Source organism: Pollicipes pollicipes, unplaced genomic scaffold (assembly GCF_011947565.3).
Source record: "Pollicipes pollicipes isolate AB1234 unplaced genomic scaffold, Ppol_2.1 Scaffold_7228;HRSCAF=8575_pilon_pilon_pilon, whole genome shotgun sequence".
Lineage (NCBI taxonomy): Eukaryota > Metazoa > Arthropoda > Thecostraca > Pollicipedomorpha > Pollicipedidae > Pollicipes > Pollicipes pollicipes.
In genome coordinates this window covers 258147-277377 of record NW_023597032.1, presented here as the reverse complement: position 1 = coordinate 277377, position 19231 = coordinate 258147, and the positions used below count along the sequence as shown (strand labels likewise).

Genomic DNA, 19231 nt, shown 5'->3' with positions numbered 1-19231 from the left:
TCCATGCGTTGCATGGTGATGTACTGTTGTTGCGAGTGGTGGCCCCAGTGGCCCCGCCGGCGTCTGGGATGTACGAGCTGCACTGCGAAGGCTCTCGTGCCACACCCTGAAACATGAATTATTCATGTATTCGGTAGACGCATGACGCCAGTCAATCAAAAGAACACTTTATAAGGAAACAATTATTTGAGTAGTGTGTGTGCACATCTATATCAGTTTGTGCATGGATTTCCAGGATGTATCCTAAATCGATTAGTCTATCATCGTTCAGTCAGTCCACCAACTACTTTTCTTTTTCGATCCATGATACAGTCCGTTGAAATCTATTATTGGATGCATATTTTCCACATCAGTGTATACCATTGCATCATACTTCAGACTTCATTTTGTCTACTATTCCGGCCGTTTCCCCTTAAATTCTAAACTGCAGCAGCCTTCACCGTAGGCGCCATCCGCTCACCCCCCCTACAGGTCAGCGGCATGCGCCCCGCCGCTCACCGTGCGCTGGTCCGCAGGGTCCAGGTGGCGCCACTGGCTCTGGTTGCCGTGGGCGGTGGGCGACGCGCACCAGTGGTCGGCCGGCGGAGCCTGGAAGTTGATGAGCAGCACTTGCCAGCCGCACTCGATGCCCACCAGCGATAGCAGCAGTATCAGCCGCACCTGCCACCGGCCGATCTCACCGATCGCGCCCACCACGTCGTCGGCGCGATAAGCCATGGCTCTGAGAAGCAGGGCGAGTGTGACGGGATGGCTTTGAGATTGAGGACTTGTTGAACTGGCGATGTGCGTGCCTTACCCAAACGCTAGTTGCTAGCAGATTATTTCGAACTCGCTAAAACCTTCAACATTTCCATATATCATGAAGCCTGTGATCTTGCTGCCAGGAATCGGTGTAACCGACACTGTCGTGGCGTCGACCTGGCTCTCCGTGCTGTGTGGCTGTGTGACGTGCTGTGCTGTGTGACCTGGCTCTCCGTGGCTCGACCTCGCCTGACGCTCCGCCTGTACCACGCTGTTAACCACGTCGACGTTGGGATGGCCCTTGTTCCACATCGATCCTGCGTGCCGGGTGCCTTAAGATGGCTAAGGCACTTAAAGTGGTTTTGGTTGGGCTGAACGGCTTCAAATTATCACTGTTCATTGTAGAGCATTTACTGACAAGTGCCAAGAAGTAGCTGCATTTCGTTAACTGCCCATCAAGACATACCTAATACTGAACGTGACCAGTTTTCCATAGTTTCGCATTTCTGGTCGTAAATCATCAAATTAAAGATCATCCTTTGCAGTTCACAGCCTTGTGCTTCTCAAGACCCAAAAACCCTTTAGTTTCTGAGCTAAACGCCCACGAAGATGTGCAGACTATTTCAGGGCTATCCGGGCATGCATAACGCCAGAGCAACGTTATTCAAATCCTGCCACCCCATAGGGCACGGGGAACTCAAGACCATGAACGATTTATCGTCGAGCCGTTTAGATCTGGCGTCCGTAGGCACAATGTTCAAACATGATCGATGCCAGTTGACTCTCCATCAACATTGCGCGATTTGAGCCAGCTCCAATCACACAACGTGTGTTGTGCAACATAATATAAGAACCCATTGATCCTTCCTAGTTATGACGCACATAAGACTTGTAATGGAATAACTTTAAAAATCGCAATAGCCGAGCATGCGAATACAAGAAAACTCCTTAAACTCACTGATAAATATGCAAGAACACAATGAAAAAGGGTCAAAACACGAGCACATAATAGCAGCTGGCTTAGCAAACGCTTCCAGGGTCGTGCGCCCACCCCTTGTCGAGTTGGAAGCACTACACTTGAGTGCGAGGACGGTAATTTCGCACGGCTAATTTGGCAGCGCCTCAACACCATATAAATATGCCATGACGCCATCAAATGATGACGCTTTGAGGAGCATATTTACTAAATACCGAAATTTCGTGGCCTGGAGGAGTCTTTTCCACCTAAAAGTGTACCAATAGGTAAAAGTGGGCTTATTTCATGACATCTGATGCTTGCTTCAGTGTGTTTCTACGTGGAGCATTCCCTGGCTTGACACGCATATACCTTGTCATCATGCGATGTGTATGATACACGCGGCCATGGCAGCAGGCAAACCTGAACAGATTGCTGACATTATTGGCAGCGCAGCAAACCTGAACAGATCGCTGACACCATTGGCAGCGCAGCCGAGCACCAGCACGAGACACGAGACACGACGTCATACGCGTTACCAACAATGTTTGCGGAGATAAGCCGTCGCCGTCTCTGCTGCGGTGAGGTGCTGGAGCATAATCGGCTTCCATTTAAGGAAAACTCGCGGAATTTCAAATGACATCTGAAACGACACCCAGTGCTTGCAGCGTGGTGATTCGTAGTATGTGTTGGTGCACTGCTGGGTTTCTAGCATGAGCCGAACCGCTCTGTGCAATCTGACCTATCATATTTCATATTACGACGTATGTTAATAGGGAACCGGACAGCTAAGAGCTCATCGTGGACTGTAATCTGAATCTGATGCGTCACCTGTCATTGTTCAGGGCGGCATAGCACGCAAAAATTCGGAAATATGATCAGGTTTTATTTATGTAGATGCTCGTATAAGTGGGAATAAGCCAAAGAATGGGCAAAGCTATGTAGCTGCGCGACCTCGTCAGGATTTACATGTTACCAAAGCCCTGTTCTGTCGTAACAACATGTTCAGCCCTAACGAAACCACGCAGTGAAATATAACGCTACTTTTCGGCTTTATTTCCACTTTTCACTCAACAAAGGTTGTCCAACGCACTTCACAACTGTCTTTACTGTGCTCAAAAACGCAAAACCGCGCATACCATCACTCAGACAGGACGTGACTATGTCCCTGCCCTGCTTCCCTGCTTGCACCCGCCTGTTCTCCCAGATTCGCCTGGTCCCCTCGCTGCGTCGCCGACCGCGCATGCGTGTATTACTGTTCCCGTGATCTGGAGGACAGGATTGGCGCAAAGCGTGCCGTTCTGACCAGATCGACGTCTGTCACCGTAACTGCTGCAGATGTTTAGTGGAGAAACAGCCGGTTCATATATCGCTAATGGTTAGTCATGTTATTGGAGCAGCCGGCGTCTGCGTGAGAATGTCAATGGCGAGGTGGCCTTGTGGTCTCCTGGTTTCCTGGTCATGCCTCGCGATGGAGCCCATGGGTAGGTTCGCCCAGCGGCGGATGTGCGCGTGACTAGCTGGAGCTAAATTATGTAATTCCAACGGAGCCTATTTATTTACATCTGGGACATTTTAAAAGATTTAATCCAAACCTTTTGAAAGTAAGGATCTCTGGGAGCATAGCTCACGCTAAGCAGTGTTTGTTGTGTGTGCCCTAATATCTATCATCCAATCGCGCAATTCCAGGCAACGACAGAATTTAGGCGCGGAACTTCAACATGCCGCAATTCGCGGCAAAGTCCGTCCTACCTCTGACGTGAACTGACCTCTTCAGCGCGACCGCCACCACCGGTCGCGGGCCATACCTGCCAAAGACAAACAGCGAGCACTTAAAGCGACTCGTACCAACCCCGCCACGGGTGGGTGAATCGGAAGGCAGGCGCTCTTACCAACTGAGCGGTGAATCGGAAGGCAGGCGCTCTTACCAACTGAGCCACCGGGACGAACAGTCCGGGGTCACAACAGTGTAGATGCTGAAATTCGCTGAAAATGTGCCTTACGCCGCACCGGGCGATCACGAAACACGTGTAAGTGTAAGGTGCTGCACTGCTCTACTGGCCTCTGTTGAGTGGAGGAAACAGCCAACATCGAACGGTGGACGAACCGGTCAAGCGGTTAAGGCCGAGTGATTGCCCACTGAACAAGCTGGCAGGCCAGTAGCGCATGACAATTACTAGCCTGTGTCGCGTGTCGACCGGTTGTAAGATCACATGCCCTCTGTTGTTCGACCAGCCCGACCCGACCGTGTCTGCTCCTTTTTAGGTCGTCCCGTGAACTACGGATCGCTGAATTATTGTCATGCATGCGTTTTTTGTCCATTGATCCAGCTTAGAACATCACCTGTATCCACCATGGCGTTTTTCTGCAAGTAGCAATCCGATCGACGCACTGGGATAACGCGATAACAGAGCTATTGACCCAAATGTGATCATATGCTTGGACAATAATGAGAGAAGCAGATGAGAAAAAAACTGCTCTTACATCAAGAAGCGACCAGGAATCAGCTGATTAGACACCTGCTGCACTTGCTCCAGCGGTCACTAGGCCGTGTCATAAGCCGGCCCTCTTGCATGCATTCCGAGCTGGCGCTCGGCGTACAAGGCATGTGCACGGCTCACCTGGATCTGCAGCGGTGGCACGCGGTGTCCGCGTCCTGCCCTCCTTCCGCTCTCCCGTGTCGATCACCGGGTGGTGGCAGTCACCGTCGGCTGAGCCGCTCGGCCGCTGGGCCGCTGCCAGCTGTGACGTCACCACGCTCGGCGATCGAACGGCGCACGCATGCGCGCCAGGTCAGGTGGCGAGCCCCCTGCCGGACGGCGTTCATTGGTTAGTGGAACTCATCAACAGCGAGAGGTTGGAGGGGCTCATATCAGCGGCACGGCCAAAAATCAATCATCAAAGTTCTGTTGCATTCGCCAGTCCAGTCGAGGCCATCTAACTGCAGTCGACAGTGTCGGACAAAAAGAGCAACATGTTTTAACATGTCCAGGAAACACTACAGCAGTGCGGACGGATCCAGTGTGTCTTGCAGCTTTGTTTCTCAGGCACAAGTACATAGAATGCTAATTCAGTCTCTGAGGGTCATTGCCAGACCAACGTAATATGCGTTTAACCGACCAAAGAGGTTCCAAATATCATGAGTTCTGGAATCACAAGTTGTACTTGAAAGCATCGCTTATCAATAATAATGCACAACGAAAAATTTGCACCTGTGCAGTAGAGGTGGCATAGTCGATGTTGAGGTAGAAGTGTTGCAAGAACATTGCCTTACATTCAGTGAGCTATATTCATAAAGGGAGAGGGAGCGGGGGGGGGGGGGGGGGCACTACATCAGTGTGAGTGAAGCACCAAATCTCGCTCTACATGCAACTCACCAATAACGTTTTCACAGAGAGCCCAGTGCCTTCAAGACGCGCCCGGTTGGCCAGTTAAATACCCTTCACTCGGGTGGGAGGGGATGGGGGGAGGTCCATTTCACCTAATTCACAAGATGTGTTAATCTGTACGTGAAATCACTTGGGGTTAAAATATGGGTTTCCTAGGCAGTGACCTTGAAGTCAAACAAGGTGGCTACGCCACGGCGTTAGAGAATCATGCCAGAAAAACCTTCGAGAGAGGAGGTCAAATGGGTCCCCAAAGGTTTTTCAGAGTGATTTTGGACCTTCCTGATAGTCGCCTAACCTTATAAAGGCATACAGATCAATGACCTTGCTGACCTTTTGCTTAGAACAGGTATCTAGTTTTACAACGATTGCATGAGGATGTCTGGGAACACTTTTGGCACCAATTTGGAATTCAAACTTGCTTTATTTTATTTGACCTTTAGGTCTTGACCTAAGAACCTCAAACCTTTTCACACAAGTAAGTTTACGTGTCGGTCAATACGCCCTTTGAGTTTAGGGTCTCTTGCTATCTTAGTTTTTTTTTAGATCTCAGGGAGTAAAATTGACCCCCAACCGAGTGAAGGGTACTGAACCGACCACCCGGGCGCGTATTGAATGGGCTGTTTCACGTTTACAGATATTGAAGCAAACATCAGATATCATGGAACAAGCTAACCTTTAACTATTGGTATGCTTTTTATGCGAAAAAAGTGTTATGGACAACACAATTCTCTGTTTGATAAATATGCTCCTCAGTGAGTCTTGGTTTGATAACGTCATCGTATCTTGCGCAACATTGATTGAAATCCAATTGACGGCCGTTATATCTGGAAATGGCGTTAACAAACGCCAGATATGAACGATTCGACGACTTTTTTATTGGCCCTGATCGCCACATTGGTTATGGAATGGCAGAGTCTGAATGACGTTATACTAACTTTATAAATGCCCAGGTGACGTGGAAATGCTCTCATCGATATCTCACCATCGAAAATCTCATCATCGAAATGCTCTCATCGCTCTCACCTTTCCCTATTTTTGCAGGCGTGTAGCTTAGAAACTAGAGCAGGCTCAGATCTTGGGAAGGGCAGGATTGTTAACGGCATCGACAAGACATCAAGATAGCTATTTCAGTTCTAAATCCCACATAAATAAAGAACACTCTCTTTAAAGCTAGGCACAACGGAAATGATGCCATGCCGCAAAAGTGCGAGCTGCCATAACAAACTGATTTCGTTTTCTAGCATCTTACCAGACAGGCATGGCATTTTCTTATGGGCAGACGCTCATAGCATCTTGACTTTGATGGTTTTTGTATGGACAAAACTTAAAAACGTTTTCTTTTTGTTGGCGAAGTAAACGTATTGCAACAATCTGTGGATAGAGCCGCTTCGGCGTCCCATGCATTGCCACTAAAGATTCGCTCAGGTTGTCGTGGCACGACTAAACTCCATTTGAATGCACTTCAGGAACAGTAATTGCGCAATCATAGTAGTGTTGAGATGCTGCCAAAGGGTCTGAATTGCTGATATTCTCCACGTGTATGTGCGTATTTCGTTTGTGAACGAAGCCTTCATACCTATGTATTTCAACGCGACAATAAAATGTCACGTTCCTGGGGATGAGTTGTTAAACGCAGTGTGAGTGATTGAGAACAACACGATGGAAACGTATTTTGGTTATGACAAAGTCTAAGGCATGAGCAGCTGTCCGTGCCTTTCGCACGAAAGGTTGCTTCTGGGTTATAGCACGGGCTGACAGTCAGTCCAAGCTGAGTTCACGACCGAGCCCCGTTCGACGAATTTAATAGTTACACTATACACTTGGCTTGCACGGAGCGCAAGTTTGACTTGCGCTTCGCATACGCTTTCCCGTCCCGAACGCAAAATTCCAGTTCTATGAGCGTATTCGTTTGAGGGAGGTGCTTTAAATTGCAATGCATATTAATCGGGCTAATTAATGGTGCTTTACAAGCATCGGGTTTCACAAGAGTGAGAAACTAACGATAAAACACAATTGTGATCGCATTTTGATTCCAGAAAATGAGTGGTCGTTGGGATGATAACACATTGAACTGCGACTTCAAAAGCATTCATTGCAAATTAGATAATTTTGAACGAGACCTTCAAACAGCTGCAGAGCATGCGAGCAAGTCGGATCCAAGGGATTGCGACATGTCTGTTGAAAATATGCTTGTCGAAAAGGTAAGTGACGGTTGCTTATTGAACGTGCGCCCAGGGTGGAGAGTCCCCTGAAAGTTATGCAAAAATATGATCGTACCTGATCCACAACTGCCGAAATTCGAGCTCGCGACGGATCATTTTTTGATTGATCTACTTTTAAAAGACTGATCACTATCTCCCTCAGAGGAGTCTGGAGGATCGCATTGACCTGCTTCAAAGAGAGCTGGACGCGCTGGACTACGAGGGGGACGACGGCACGTCGAGCAGAGGGCGTGACCCGTACCGCACCTCGTCTCCAGGGGAGCTGTCCAAAGTGAAGGAGCGAACAAAAGCTTATCAGGTACGATTAGCACATTGACAAAGTTGTGCGAATCCTAGCTCAACTAACTGCCTCTTCGCTCACAAGCTACCGTATTTTGTCGCACCACTAGATAAATATCCGTCAAATTGTTATCCCATTGCCAATGAAGAATGCATATTTCAGCACAAATATGGTGCATTTCACATTGCAGCCGGGAAAGCGTGAATCTGTGCAGCCGGGCATCGCGCCTTGGACGTAACAGCCGTTGCGGGCAAACAGCGTTGAATCCGCAGTCGCTCGCGGTGCCCGTTGTGATAACATGCGAACGTAATTTGTTAGCATCTGACTAAAAGCGGAGTGTTTACGAAAAGGTTCTCAAAAGAATGGACTGAGAGTGAGCCCCCTCCCCGCAAAAATCGCACCAAGACACAAGTGTGCTGCCCAGAAAAGAGTGTCATATGGTGCAGTATTTCGCGCGCGTTGCGGAGAATAACACGCGCCCAAATGGTCGGTTGAATACCACACGTTTGGTACTCTATTGACCCTTTGATATATAAAAAACTAAGAGATCTCAAGGGACCAAACTCAAAGGGGGGGGGGTGGAGTGGCTTGTGTGTCAACTTACTTGTGTCAACATTTGAGGTTTCCAAGCCATGATCGTCTGTTCAAACAAGGTCAAACATGGTCAAACTCAGGATAAGTGTCCAAAGTAAACCAAGACATCCTCATGAACCTGGACAGCAATTTTGAGTAAAACATTAGTTGGGATGATTTTAGGTCAGTGACCTTGTTTAACCGTTAGAAGAAAATGGTGACCAAAAGCCTACGAGATTGCTCCTATTTTTAAATTTAAGTGAGCTCGAAAGATAACGCTAGGTTGTACGTTTCTAAAAACGTTGATCTAAGTCATTTGATGCCAGTGACCTACCCTGATATCAAAAAAAGTTCATGAAAGATGTCTGTTACTGTTCTGTTATCAGGAAATTTGAAATGAATATCAGAAACCATCCAACACAACAGGTTCTCTGGTAAAAAGCAGATTGATTTTAAACTCAGCCTGATCTTCGTACCTGACCCGAAATTAATGCCATTTGCCATAATCCTAAATCAAATTGTCTTATTATCTAACAAACTATCTCAGAGGTGCATGGCTTTGTCTAACACCCCATTGCTGCGTCAGGCTGAACAATTCCTTAGACATTGCCGTCACTGACATCCACGGCTTGGTTGGACCTGTCATAGATCAGCTAGCTTACAGGGTGCATCTGAGTGCTTGTACCAAAAGATCCGCTTCCAAATTGCCAACAGGTATGTTAAATTTAACGCGATTATGCCGCGCCTTCCGGAATTTTTCTGGAAAAGCCTTCAGGAAGGGCAAATTCCCCCCCCCCCGGAGCGCGTATGGAATGGTATCAGGGCCCGTCACCTCCTGTTTTTGGCCCCCAGGAAGGCCAAATTGACCTCCCCGAGCGTGTGGGGAACGGTATCAGGGCTCGTCGTTTTCGAACGGATCAGGGTCCGTCGTCTCCTGTCTTTGGCCTTAAGGAGGGCCGGATTGACTTCCTCCCGAGTGCGTGTTAAACGGATCAGGACCCGTCGTCTCCTGTCGTCGATCTGCTGACAGAATGACGTTCGCTCACGCCTCACCGGCCGCTGCCCGGCAGAGCCTGGGCCGCAGCTCACAGCCGCGCCGCTCGGCCTCGACCGGCTGTCGCTGTCGCTGCAGCTGCAACACGTTCTTCTCCGACTCCAAGGCTGCGGTGAGCCGAGCCGCGCGCAGGCCGGCCACCAGACATGGGGACGGCAGGTGTGGGAACGACGGTCACAGAGTCGGTAGTGTAGGGGCGTGGTGTGCGCGGGAGATAGCAACAGATGCGGGTCAGAAAGGCGACAGTCATAATGACGATCGGTCACGGAATCACCAGTCGCCAGCAGGCTGCTGTACAGAGTTAATTAAGCGCACATCTACGTGCAGAAAACGTCGCAGCAAGATCCTCCGTTGGTATTTTACGGAAGGGGCTCCTTACAAAAATAAAACTAACATTGTATGCATAACACAGGACGATATCAAAACCACCCTTTTAAAAATTATTGAGGCAGGGGGTCATGCTGTCTTTGTTTAGCCAGTCAAGCTGAAATTTAGCAATGCCTTAACCACGAACAAAATATTGCACAGTTTGTGGACTTGGATGCCGTTTTACACAGCCATTAAATGTGAGAGAATGGAAATGCTGTTTACGCCGCCGGCCTTCGATTTGTGCCCCTAGTCCAACCCGGAGCGAGACAGCCAGCTGCATGAGCTGCGGCAGGAGCTGCGGGAGGTCAACGTCCAGAAGCAGACCCTCCAGGAGAAGATATTCAGCCTGGAGGAGGCGCAGCGGCTGACAGACAACGACACGCAGGTCCGCCCCCGATAACCGTGTCAGAAACTACCAGTCATCACCCATCAGGCATGCCGCCCACACCCAAAAATCGCAGGAATGCAAATATTTTTCCCACATGCTCGCTCCAGTGCTTCAGTTCGTGTCGTTCCGGAGGACTGAATTCCGTTCTGTCGTGAGCGGCGGATGCCCTTTAGGTTCTAGTCGCCTCACCATGCGGTTTCTGTAGAGGACTCATGGCATATTGGTTAATAGATTACAGCGTTTGATCACGGTTGCTCGCGCCCTATTGCATAATATTACCAAAACAAGCTCTAGGATAACCACCAGACAGAGAAAACAGGCAAAAAAAAATCACCGACAATGCCTGTTTCTTTGATTTGACGAACTTAAGCGCTATCCGTAAAAGAGCTCGACATCAACAAAATTTGCCTGTGTGAGCGGATACCTTTTAAATCTGCATTGTCAACTAGTCTTCCTTCAAGTTTCCATCAGGCTTTCACAAGAGAGAGCAACTTAGCGCAGTGCATACGCGGCCTTCGTTCTGCTGTACAAAAGCCCTTGATTGCAACATACCTGACCTGGGATATGCAGGGGTCCCCAGGTCTAAACTCGGCAGAGCCCTCATTTTGGTTTCTAAGCCAGTGAGATTTGAAGCGGTAGTGTTTTTAGCATGCAGAGACGGACACACATGAATGCGTGCCTGTTGTTTTCTACATGCCTGACTATATATAACAGACGTAAGTTCCTTTCCCTGACCTCTGCGCCTTGGAACATAAGGGATGCTCCGAAGCCACCCCTCGCGTGTTTGTGATCGCGAAGCCACCACCCGCGTGTTTGTGATCGCGAAGCCATCGCATCGCGTGTTTGTGATCGCGAAGCCGTCGCATCGCGTGCTTCCTGTCGCAAAGCCACGCGGTCGCATGTTTTGGCAGCATGTCATGGGTTCGGCCGTGGTGCTCCATCATCTAGAGAAGGGTCGGCTGTGGCCGGGGGTCGCTGCCGGGAAGTCGGCAGTTCTGACGACGCCACGCTTCTCGTCATGATGGGCTCTGTTGCACGAGGCCGTTCCGGAAGCCGTTGAGGTTTTGACATCCGTGCTGTGGATCCAAGCACCTACATCTTTCAGTCTATGTCAGGGCGTTAAGATTTGGGAGTCAGCTGAAATTACACGCATCCCACTGGACTTCAGTGTTGCCGGGGAGATCGTCCCTCGCCTGCAGCAGATCCTTGCTGCAACCGACTCCCAGACATTCTCATGAATGAGGAGTTGTACTCGCTCTTAGGCGTGAGTTCCTATGCAAGAGCGCTTTCTCAGATCGTCACACTTGTCTCGGACTTTACACAACCTCCGCACAACATATACGTGCATGTTAATCGACTAGCCAAAGTGAGTCGAATGTCAGTCGATTCACTTTCCCATTAACAGTGGCACATGCGTGCCGGGAACAACAGCCTCAGCTGTTCCCCTGCAGCCACAAATGTAGATTAGTAGATTACAAAACTTATCACCCATTGACCAAGTGTGATAGTTGCACGCTGAATTACAACCCACATAGAAAGACATATAAGTAATGTGAAACAACGGGAGTCTGCTTTAAATCACGAGGCACAAAAAGGAAAAATGTGCAAATTTAGAATATTCCACCATTTCGCACTTAAAATATTGTCGCTTTTCACGCCTCACAGATGAAAGTGACACATTTGACATGCCAGGAATCCCGCTGTTGACCCTTGCATGCTCCAATGCTTATTAGCTGCCTACATTGATATTAATACCGGTTAAACATGCAGGCTCCTGCGTTTTCTGTGCATCAGAAAAGCAGTGCAAAGCACTGAGTTATCCTGCTTTCCCGACCATGACGTAATAGAGACTGCTGTTTGTTTCAAAATGTTTTCAGTTTCAGGAATGTCAGTTTTCTTTCGTTAAAGCTTCCAAAACTTTACAAAATTAATTGAAGGTAATGCTCCACCCTTGGGGTGTATTTTCAAAACAAACTGTCGTGAAACCCCATGAGCAGTTACGTCTATTAATGGTACTGAGTAGTACATCCACAGCACTATCAGGTTGTAATGAGAAAATTAACTTTCATGGTGTGGTCCAAATTACTCTATCGACGTTTTGTCACAACACTACACTTCCTTTTTTCTTGGCAGCCCTTGAGTGTAGCATTGGCCTGCTGCAGCTGAAATTGGGGCGACCGCCGTCATGGCGGCAGCGGAATCCGCCAGGGGGCGTATCCCGAGTATCCCGAGTCCGCGACGCAGCTGGCGCCGCCCCTTAGCCGCCAGACGAGCACCACCGCCCACACAGCGCGCCAGCCACGCCACCCTGGCCGCGGCCCTGCTCTCTCGCCGCACGCTCCCAGAGGCCATCAGTCAGCTGGCGGCATGGGCGTGACGGCCCCGCAGGCTGCAGCTGCCAAGCACGCTGTCCTTGCGCAGCTGTCCTCCGACAGAGAATGTCCCCGCCCGCCCGCGGCACCCGATCGACGAGCCGCGCCTCAGCGCCGTCACGGACCGCTCTCGTGACGTCTCCTTTGGAGGCCGCCCGACCCCTCTGCGACCTGTTGTTTGGGATGATAGCCACCAATTCACACCTCGAGGGAATTGACGAATGTGTGGGCTTAAACCATACTCACCACTCGTGCATTCGTCAAAACCGGCCTACCGTCCGTCCCTTCCTCGAATCCACGCAAAGGTGGCCCGTGAAGTATTTGGTTGTTTACGTTGGAGCCAGAGACGCGCCATCATGCGGGTCACCTGGCGTCAAGCCATACGCTCGACTGGCAGCTGGGTCGGCGTCAAAGATGTCTCTTCGCTTCCTTTGAATTATGGGCTATTGCACTGGGGCATCCTATGCTTATGTTAGAACAGCCTAAGTCTCAATGAAGATGTCCTGCCATTATTCAATAATTTCGAGTGGCTAAGCGTAGTAACATGCGTCGACAGCATACGGTCAGTGACTTTAATGGGACGACATGGTCCTGTCGTTGCATTTCTCACACCTTCCCAGATTATAAACCCATGCATTCCCTGTTCTGTGGTTTGTGTGCCCATAGTCATGCCTAGAAATATCCCCAGCCTACCCGGGGATGCCGTGCTGTCCCGGTCCCGGTCCATGACCTGTGACGCCCCCTCTGTACTCCTGGCCGGCTCCGCCGTCTGCGTTGAGACGGTCCTGACATCTGTGCCACCTATTCCCTGCCACACGCCGTTCCTGTCCCACCCCATCCCTTGTCCCACCCATCCTGTCCCATTACGTCCCCTGTCTCACACCTTCAGTAATCTCACACCACCCCTGTACCACCCGTTCTTGTCTAGCCGTCCCTTATCCCGTCCCGTCCACCGTCTCACCTGTCCTTGTCCCATACCATCCACCGTTTCACCACGTACCGTGTGCCACCTCATCCCCACTCCATCCCTTCCCATATCCCGTTCCCTGTCCCACACCGCTCCATGCCTGTCTCACACTGTCCCTGTCCCGCCCCATTCTCGATTAAATCAATTCACTGTCCACTCCTTCCTTGTCCTACCCTTTTCTATGTCTCACCTCCATCCCCACTATTTTCCCTCGACAAGTATGGCCTGTGGCCGGTGGGAGCGGTCACGCTAAAGGTCAGTTGACGTCAAAAGGCAGGGCGAAACGTGCCGAGCATTGCGGCACGTTAAACTTTCGCCACGAAATTCTGCCGTTGCCTGGAATTGCGCGATCGGATGGTGGTCGTCAGGGCTCTTACAACAAGCGCTGCTTAGCGTGAGCTCTGATCCCAGAAATTCATCCATTCAAAGTGGTCGGACTCAATCTTTAAAAAATCCTCCGACCCACCTCTTGTCTTAGTCCATTTCGTTCTTTATCCCACACCGTCACTAATCTCACTGCCCACCTGCCCACCTTTCCACCCTTTTCCCCTGCCCCACAGTGTCCCCTGTCTCATCCCGTCCACCGTCCCGTCTCATGTCCACCACCATCCCCTGTCCCACTCCTTCCTTTTCTCACCTCGTCCCCTGTCCAATCCCTTTTCTTTCCCGCCTCACCCCTGTTCCCACCCGTGCCGAGCCTGACGCGTCGTCATACGTTTCACCACCGTGTCCGGGCAGATGCTGCAGAGCCAGCTGGAGGCGGACCGCGTTCGCTGTCGCCAAATGGAGGAGGAGAACGAGGAGCTGAAGGAGGAGATCCAGCGGCTGGAGACGGCGCTCAATAACCTGCCCGTGGGCGACGGTGGTGCCACGCGCGACACGGCCGCTCAGATCACCCAGCTACTGCAGACGCTAAACGATGACATGGTCAAGGCGCCCGAGCTCTGCAACCGACTCCGCATGGCTGCGCAGCAGGTGGGGGTCGGGCCGGGCGGGGAGGGGGGGGGGGGGGGGAGGGGACTGCCGGCGACGTTGGCCACTGAGGGGTGCGACGGGACTGGCTAAGAGACTGATAGTGGTGACTGGATACAGGAAAAGAAGGCATTTCATCCCCAGGCCAGACCTGCGACAGACTCCGGTAGAATGGAGGTCAGACCTGCGACAGTGGTCCGGCAGACCCGTGATCAGACTTATGACAGTCCTCCGGAAGACTCGTGGTCAGACTTCACGCAGAGATCATGTAGGCAGTTGGCAAGCCTATGACAGCTGTACGGCATGCCGATGGTCAGGCCCGAGTCAGGTACGCTGCAGACCGAAGCGGCTGGCTGCCGATGTCACGGGAATCGCCGCCGGCCGGCCGGGTCTGTCGCCTGCCCCGTCGGCTAATTTTACGGCTGATTGGCGGGCAGCCAGCATGGTCAGCCCAACCTCTCTGGCACGGCAACAGGGCCACTGAGCACCGCTCGGACCGTCCCTGCATCCCCTATGGCCACCGACAAGGCCACTGAGCCACACTCGGTTCCTTTCACCCCCACTGGCCGCCGACAGTGCCCACGGGCGAGTGGTGTACGTTTTCCTGTAAGAGACTTTAGAACTATGGTGGCTTGCTCACGTTCGGGGCACGGCTCACGCTCACCGTCTCGACCTTCACTGCTCTGGTAGCCGCTCGATACCTCGGCACCAATTGGCCTGCTCAGCTGCAATGTGTGTGTGGATTTTCTGATGTATGTAATACCGTACATATGAGTGTGTGCTATGTGTGGAACGCGTGCATTCAACTGTCTCCTGTTTCGTACAACGCAGCAACGAGGCACTTTGATGAACACGATCGTATCATCCCAACTACTTTTGCTAACAACGCGAGGTACTTGTAGAAACACCGGGTACCGCTGACATGTGGTCAGCGTGTCGTACCAACGACCCAATGTATTTTTTCCACTCTTATTTCAAGTACATTGTTGGGCAGTAATCAATAGATGAATCCTAGGTCTATGGGTATTCAAGCCAGTGCTTTCAATAGAATACTTGTCCTAATACTATGCACATGATCGCTAAGTTAGACACGAGCAGTGGTTCTGGCACACGGCCACCGACCTCAGCATGGTCCGGTCCGCCCCGGCCGGGACGGCCAAAGGGGAGGACCTTTATCACTCAGGAAGTGCAGCTCATGTTACACAGCTTCGAGTGACGACGCGCTCAGCTGCGAACCGCAATATGAAGCTATGGGAAATAGCTCAGCATCAGGGCAGGCTGTTCTCCCACGCCCGCGAACGCGCTACAAGGTGCTCCATAAAGTCGATATTAGTATGACATCAATAAATCGCTGAAACGATCGCTGAAGATTGCGCCCCGCATTGGCATGCCGGATATATCCAGACAGGCTGACAAATACGTTGGTATGCTCAGCGACATTTTTACTTGGACAGGTATATGAAGCACAAGCACTATTAACTCGATTGCTTAAAGGGAATGTTTCACATATAAAAATATTAAGGCAAGTATCAGATATGATGAAACAAGCTCACTTTTAACGAAAAGAACGTTGTAGACATCACAATTTTCTGTTTATTAAACATGGTCCTTAATGCGTCATGGTTTGATTACGTCACCGTACCTTGTACAACATGGATTGAGAACCAATCGATGGGCGTTGTATTTGGAAGTCGTGCTCGCAAACGCCAGATATGAACGCTTCAAACATTTTTGTTTTGCCTCGATCACCACATGGCTTATGGAATGCCAGAATTTGAACGAGGCTATTGTCACGTCAGGTATGCCAAGAAGACTTTGAAACACTCTCCGATATACCTTTCCCGGTTTAGCACGTATGGAGCTCAGCAACTAGAGCGGCTTAGGTCTTAAGAAGGGCAGGATTGTGAACGGCACTGAAAGGTCTGCAAGATGGCTATTTCAGTTCAAAACCCCCTTATAAATGTGAAACACTTCCTTTCACGAAGAAATGACGCCCGCTTTTGATTATTCTACTCCAGTACGTCAGAGCGATGCATTCTTTCGCACTTTTCTGATTACGTTTCTCTTAAAACAGCTGCACACCACAATAAGCTGATCCGAAAGGGAATGTTTGCAGTCCATGGAAGATATCTCAAAGGTCACGTTTCTGTCTGCTGGATATCACTTTCCGACCATACATGTCCGTGATCTGACGTGTAGCTGACCGTGCAAATGTAGGTTTAATAACTATACAGACTCGGCGATTCTCATGTCTGCGAATCATAAATCCGATATGTTACCAGCATGACGGTACCAGCGGACAAGAGGCGTCTTCTCAAACGCTGTACCGTCCGCAGGACGACAACGGAAGCGAGGGGAGGGGAGGCAGCGCCTGACGCCGACTATGCACCGGCAGATCATGGACGGCGAGAAGCGCTTGACGAACGAGCGCAGCACGCGCGCTATGGACCAGGCCGAGGTGCAGTACCTGCGCACCGAGAACCAGCGGCTGCGAGAGCTGGCCTTCCGCGCCAACATGTCCGCCTTCCAGGCCAGCGTGCAGCTGCCGCAGAACCAGATGGGTTTCCAGCAGCAGATGATGACTCCCGGCGCGCCGTTCGGTCCGGGCGGCGCCTGTGTCGACCCGTATGCCCAGCAGCAGGTGCGACGCAAGAGCATGTTCCAGCGTGTGTTCGGCAAGAACACGGCCGAGGACATGGGGCCGGGCACACTGCAGTACCAGGACGGCAGCCGCGCGCAGTTCGACCCGATGATGAGCATGCAGCAGCAGCGGCTGTCCCTGGCCATGCAAGAAGACCCGGATGAGGCGGCGCGTCGCCTGCAGCTCCTCAACCAGGAGAAGACTGGCAAGGGCTGCTGCCGGCGCTAGCAGACAGTGGCGTGATGACCGCGGAGACGATGCAGGCCAGGACCGGTCAGAGCTGAGAACAGGTCACCCGGTGATCCATGACTGCTGAGAACTTTTGGAAGGTGAAGAGATAAGCATGTCCGCTGCTTGCTTCTTTCGTGGTGCTGTTTTGAAACGCATGCTCATTTTCCATCGGCAGTAATTTGTTAGTGTCGTGGGTGCTATTTGATTTATCTCGCTGCGCAATCCTTGCGCATGGCGTTGTCTGTCAATGCACATACCCGTTAGGGCTTATTTTAATATCATACATCTCATCATTCCGGTTTCATGCGTGCCATATCTTTGGCACTTAATTCTTAATTGCGTAATGATTGAATCAGCAAAGTAAGCAGCATATAAGGTTCAAAAATCAAGTGGCGTAAGCCTTACCTCCATGACTCTATTGAAACCTGATCTCCGTTCCAGGCCGATCGGGAAGCTTTGATTGTGAGATTGTACCCAAATAATTCGAAGACCACTTATCAACAGTTTGTACAAACCTGACACCGGCGAACCATTTTCCCCGACGAATGATATCCTTTGATAGTATTAAATGCTTTTTATACATATTTTTCGGTTGCATGCACATTTGACCCATGTGTGAATATTTTTCGGGGACAATAAAAGGAAAACGGTTTGGGTGGCTTTTAACCGAGTTCATGCCGTGGTCATCTGACAAATCAACAACATTCACGGCGAAGTTGTTCAACCAACGAAACATCACGCAATGCATCCTGACCGTCCACATTTTCTCCCGAATCGCTCCACGGAGTCGGCGAAGCCCTGCACTTTCATCGTGCTAGCCAGTAACACGAGCCGAAGCGTTCCCACGACGCCCACGACGACGGGTGCAACGATAGCTCTGGCGGCGTGAAGCACTCCCACCTCCTGGAGCAGCTGCCATGGTGCGGGCTGATGGCCACGGGCTCCGAGGCAGGCTGAGAAACTGTCACGGGTGTCGCAGCCGGTGGAGCGCCATTTCCGGCCACGTGCGGCGTGGGGCACTCCCACCTCCTGGAGCAGCTGCCATGGTGCGGGCTGATGGCCACGGGCTCCGAGGCAGGCTGAGAAACTGTCACGGGGTGTCGCAGCCGGTGGAGCGCCATTTCCGGCCACGTGCGGCGTGGGGCACTCCACCTCCTGGAGCAGCTGCCATGGTGCGGGCTGATGGCCACGGGCTCCGAGGCAGGCTGAGAAACTGTCACGGGGTGTCGCAGCCGGTGGAGCGCCATTTCTTCCGGGCCACGTGCGGCGTGGGGCACTCCCACCTCCTGGAGCAGCTGCCATGGTGCGGGCTGATGGCCACGGGCTCCGAGGCAGGCTGAGAAACTGTCACGGGGTGTCGCAGCCGTGGAGCGCCATTTCCGGCCACGTGCGGCGTGATTCAGAGACGTCGGTCGGGACCGATGTGCCTTTATGTTCACTAAGGACCTGTTTTTATTTATTAATCATGGCCAGTCACCATCTATGCTTGTCACCAATGTGTACACTGGTCAGGTTCAATTTTTCGACGCGAATACTCGGGTGACCTTCGTGTTAGCGTGGGACAACGCCAAGCAGTGCACTGGGCTGGTTCAAATAAACAAAAAAATATCTCGCTAACTATTGATGGTCAGGTTACTGCAAACTCGGGTGTTAACACACGCACACACACACATACACACACACGCACACACACACACACACACACACACACACACACACACACACACACACACACACACACACACACACACACACACACACACACACACACACACACACACACACACACACACACACACACACACACACACCAAATTTAATACATTTTACAAACAAGGACTCATGGCAGAGTACTTACTGGTACATTATGTTCGCATTTTCAGGCAGGGAACTTGGTTGATGAACTTGTGGGCGATGTCAGTAATGGCACCAAAATTAACTTCTAATTGCCTAGACCTAGATAATCGTAAGCTAAAGGTTACCAGCGATGAACCCAAAACATGCTATGGAGCGGGCTAAGGCTAGGAAAACTTTTTAACAGGCTAAGAAAACTAACTAAATAGACAAAGAGCGGTAG

At 50.9% G+C, this 19231-nt stretch overlaps 1 protein-coding gene across 1 annotated transcript; it reads left to right on the top strand.

Moving 5' to 3' along the window:
- The first annotated feature begins 6905 nt into the window (after positions 1 to 6905).
- On the top strand, positions 6906 to 17151 carry LOC119109050 (uncharacterized). Its single transcript, XM_037232589.1, has 6 exons — positions 6906 to 7286; positions 7450 to 7605; positions 9231 to 9326; positions 9834 to 9968; positions 14049 to 14285; positions 16678 to 17151. The coding sequence occupies exons 1-6, from the start codon at positions 7125 to 7127 to the stop codon at positions 17149 to 17151; spliced, it is 1260 nt and encodes a 419-aa protein (XP_037088484.1). The 5' UTR covers positions 6906 to 7124.
- The last annotated feature ends 2080 nt before the right edge of the window (positions 17152 to 19231 follow it).

Excerpts from the sequence above, each read along its gene's own strand:
- LOC119109050 (XM_037232589.1), top strand. The coding sequence starts at position 7,125 with ATGAGTGGTCGTTGGGATGATAACACATTGAACTGCGACTTCAAAAGC. Across the intron at positions 9,969-14,048 it reads TGACAGACAACGACACGCAG|ATGCTGCAGAGCCAGCTGGA; the intron begins GTCCGCCCCCGA and ends GTGTCCGGGCAG. Across the intron at positions 14,286-16,677 it reads TCCGCATGGCTGCGCAGCAG|ATCATGGACGGCGAGAAGCG; the intron begins GTGGGGGTCGGG and ends ATGCACCGGCAG.